General features: G+C 38.3%; 1 protein-coding gene across 1 annotated transcript; it reads left to right on the top strand.

Annotated features, from left to right (window-relative positions):
- Positions 1-1,433: 1,433 nt before the first annotated feature.
- On the top strand, positions 1,434-3,236 carry LOC106433896. Its single transcript, XM_013874736.2, has 3 exons — positions 1,434-2,057; positions 2,133-3,113; positions 3,192-3,236. Exons 1-3 carry the CDS (start codon positions 1,434-1,436, stop codon positions 3,234-3,236), a joined length of 1,650 nt encoding a protein of 549 aa, XP_013730190.2.
- The last annotated feature ends 49 nt before the right edge of the window (positions 3,237-3,285 follow it).

The raw sequence follows: 3,285 nt of genomic DNA, 5'->3' as shown, positions 1-3,285 counted from the left end.
CTGATGTCGAATTTTCCAAATCCGTTGGACGGATTTACAAATTAATATATGGATATATATTAAATAAAAACGGTTTATCCAATAGGCAGAGTTGCAAATTCATAATTGCAATACTTGTTCTGATTTTTTAATAGACAAATAATAAAATAAGGTTTTTTTTTTTTTTGAAATAATAATAAAATAAGGTTGACTTATCAAAACTGAGTGATTCTGGTCGATAAGCAGAGTCATAGTTCGTTAGGATGTTGTCACACATGTATATTCCCCCAGCAAAAAATGATGGATTTTTGTGGGTGGTATTTGTTGGAACCGCGTGTGTGGCTGAGTCGGTGGTGATAGTATGTCGTGGACTTCACGTAGCCGACGAAAACCAAACTAAAAGCTACAAAGACACCAAATAGCGATCAAACTTCCAACCCCTAGTTTCTATATAATGTGTAGACTAATTTGTATTTCGACTTGACTGTTTTTTAAGTGCATAGTTATTTTTATTTTTTGAATGAAGAGAAAACCACCGAAAAAACTCTAAACTTTCAAAAAAAAACCAAAAAAAATATCAACTCATAAATGAGCAATTTAAATCCCCAACTTTTGAATATTGGCCTTTTTAATTTTGTTTTTATGTTGACTTGGCCATTTTAACTTAAAAATAGTCCACGTTAACTTTGATTAATAAAAAATAAACATCTGTTAAGTTATGAAACTACGTAGTTTTAGTAATTAAAAGAAATAGTGCAATACGTAAGAAAAAAAGCCGTCGAACCCTAACTCTTTCATCCCCAACTCTTGTGGCGACGGTGACTGTTGTTTTTGGTGCAACGAAACTTCTTCGGGACGCAATTGTAAAAGATGGCTAAGATTAGGCAATTTGGTAGTGTTCTTCACACTGGTGGATCGGGTGATGGCGAGGAGAGAGTTGTCGAAAGTAGTGTAAGACAACATGTCAGAGATGATGATCGAGCTGTGGGACAGAATGATGATTGTGAGGTTGTTGAAGACGAGGCTGAAGCTGGTTTTGAGAATGAGGTTGATGAGAATGGAATAGGTGTCGAAGAGGAAATTGTCGGAGACTTACGAGACCAGTTCGGAGATGTTGTCCAAGATGAGGTGGATAATTATGATGGGGACAGTGGAGATGACATTTGGAATGATGATACTATTCCTGATCCATTGTCGTCTGATGATGATGAAGAAGAGTTGGAGCGTAGGGAAGAGGTCGCAAATACACAAGGCTGTGAAGAGTTTTGTATTTGGGAAAAATGTATGGTTGTGCATCTGACTTCAAAGTGGCTCTTCTAAGGTATTCACTAAGAACAAGGTACGATATCAAATTGTACAAATCATGTGCTAGGCAACTTGGTGCAAAGTGCTCTGATGTAGAGTCTAAGTGTCCTTGGAGAATATATTGCTCTTATGAAAGGAGAAGACATAAGATGCAGATTAAAGTTTATGTGAATGAGCATACTTGCTTAAGATCAGGATACTCGAAGATGTTTAAGACATCTTCAATTGCTATGTTGTTTGAAGAAAGGCTAAGACTGAATCCGAAGCTCACAAGGACTGAGATGGCTGATGAGATAAAGAGAGAATATAATCTAATTGTCACAGAGGAACAATGTGGTAAAGCTAAGTCTAAACTTTATAGACAAAGAAAAGCAAGCCATGAAGCTCATTTTTCTCGTATTTGGGACTACCAAGCAGAGATTCTTCACACAAATCCTTACTCGACGATGGAGATTGAAACTGTCCCAGGACCAGTTTTACAGAGCAAACAGAGGTTTGACCGTCTGTACATGTGTTTCGCAGCTCAGAGAGAGACTTGGATTGACACATGTAGGCCAATCATAGGTTTAGATGGGGCATTTATGAAATGGGATATCAAAGGACAGTTGTTGGCTGCGATAGGACGAGATGGTGACAACAGGATTGTTCCAATAGCTTGGGCTGTGGTAGAAGTCGAGAACAACATCAATTGGGAGTGGTTTGTTAAGCACTTGAAGGAAGACCTTGGACTACAAGATGGGGCTAGATTCACCATCATATCAGACAAACAAAAGGTTAGTAGTTAATGCTTAGAAGTATTTCGTTCTGTTTTCATTGTTAATATAACTAAAATACTTAATGACATGCAGGGTTTGGTGAATGCTGTTAAAAATGAACTACCTGAAGCTGAACATCGTATGTGTGCAAGACACATTCTATCTAACTGGAAGAGAGATAGTAAGGATCCAGAGTTAGAGCGTATGTTCTGGATCATAGCACACTGCTACACTAAAGGAGAGTATGAGGATGCTTTAGAAGCACTTAAGAAGTACAACAAAGGTGCGCATGACACTCTTCTTCTCCAAAATCCTCCAACATGGTCTAGAGCATTCTTTAGACAAGGATCATGCTGCAATGACAACTTGAACAATCTCTGTGAGTCGTTCAATAAAACCATAAGGGAAGCAAGGAAAAAACCACTACTCGACATGTTAGAGGATATTAGGAGGCAGTGTATGGTTCGTAATGCGAAGAGGGCTATTACTGCTAGTAGACTGAAGACTAAGTTTACTAAGAGGGCGCATACTGAGATTGAACTGACAAAGGAGAAGGCAAAAGATTGCAGAAGGTACTTAGCGTGTGGAAATTTCCATGAGATTGATCATCATAGTGTTACATATAGTGTGGACATGAACTTGCGAACATGCGGCTGTATGAAATGGCAGGTGACAGGAATTCCTTGTATACATGCTGCATGTGTCATAATTGCAAAGAAGATTAGGTTTGATGATTATGTGGTTGATTACTACACAACAGAAAAGTGGCGACAAACATATAGTCGAGGAATCAAACCTGTCCAAGGCATGAAGTTATGGCCTAGATTAGGTAGGATAGGAGTTCTGCCACCACCATTTAGAGTAGGGAATCGTGGAAGACCAAGTAATCATAATAGGAAGAAAGGTCTTAATGAATCTTCATCTTTGCCCAACAAGAACAAGTTAAGTAGGGACAAACGTATCATGACTTGCTCAAACTGTCGAGAAGAAGGTCATAACATACAGACTTGTGCTAATGAGAGGGTCGAGAATGCACCCAAAAGACCAAGAGGTCGACCAAGAAAAGAGATTTCGGTATGATGCTCATTGTTTAAATACTAATTAAAAGGATTCTGTTTCGATCAGTTTTAACCACTATGTTATATTTTGCAGGGAGATGTATCTCAAGCACAAGGACCATCTCAGCCCCAAGTGTGATTGTTCCTTTGTTTATTTATTTCACGTGTGTTTGAACTTATTTGTGTGT

The sequence above is a fragment of the Brassica napus genome, chromosome C4 (genome assembly GCF_020379485.1).
Source record: "Brassica napus cultivar Da-Ae chromosome C4, Da-Ae, whole genome shotgun sequence".
NCBI classification, from domain to species: Eukaryota; Viridiplantae; Streptophyta; class Magnoliopsida; order Brassicales; family Brassicaceae; genus Brassica; species Brassica napus.
The sequence above is the reverse complement of the archived record's forward strand: the minus strand, read 5'-3'. Positions and strand labels throughout refer to the sequence as shown.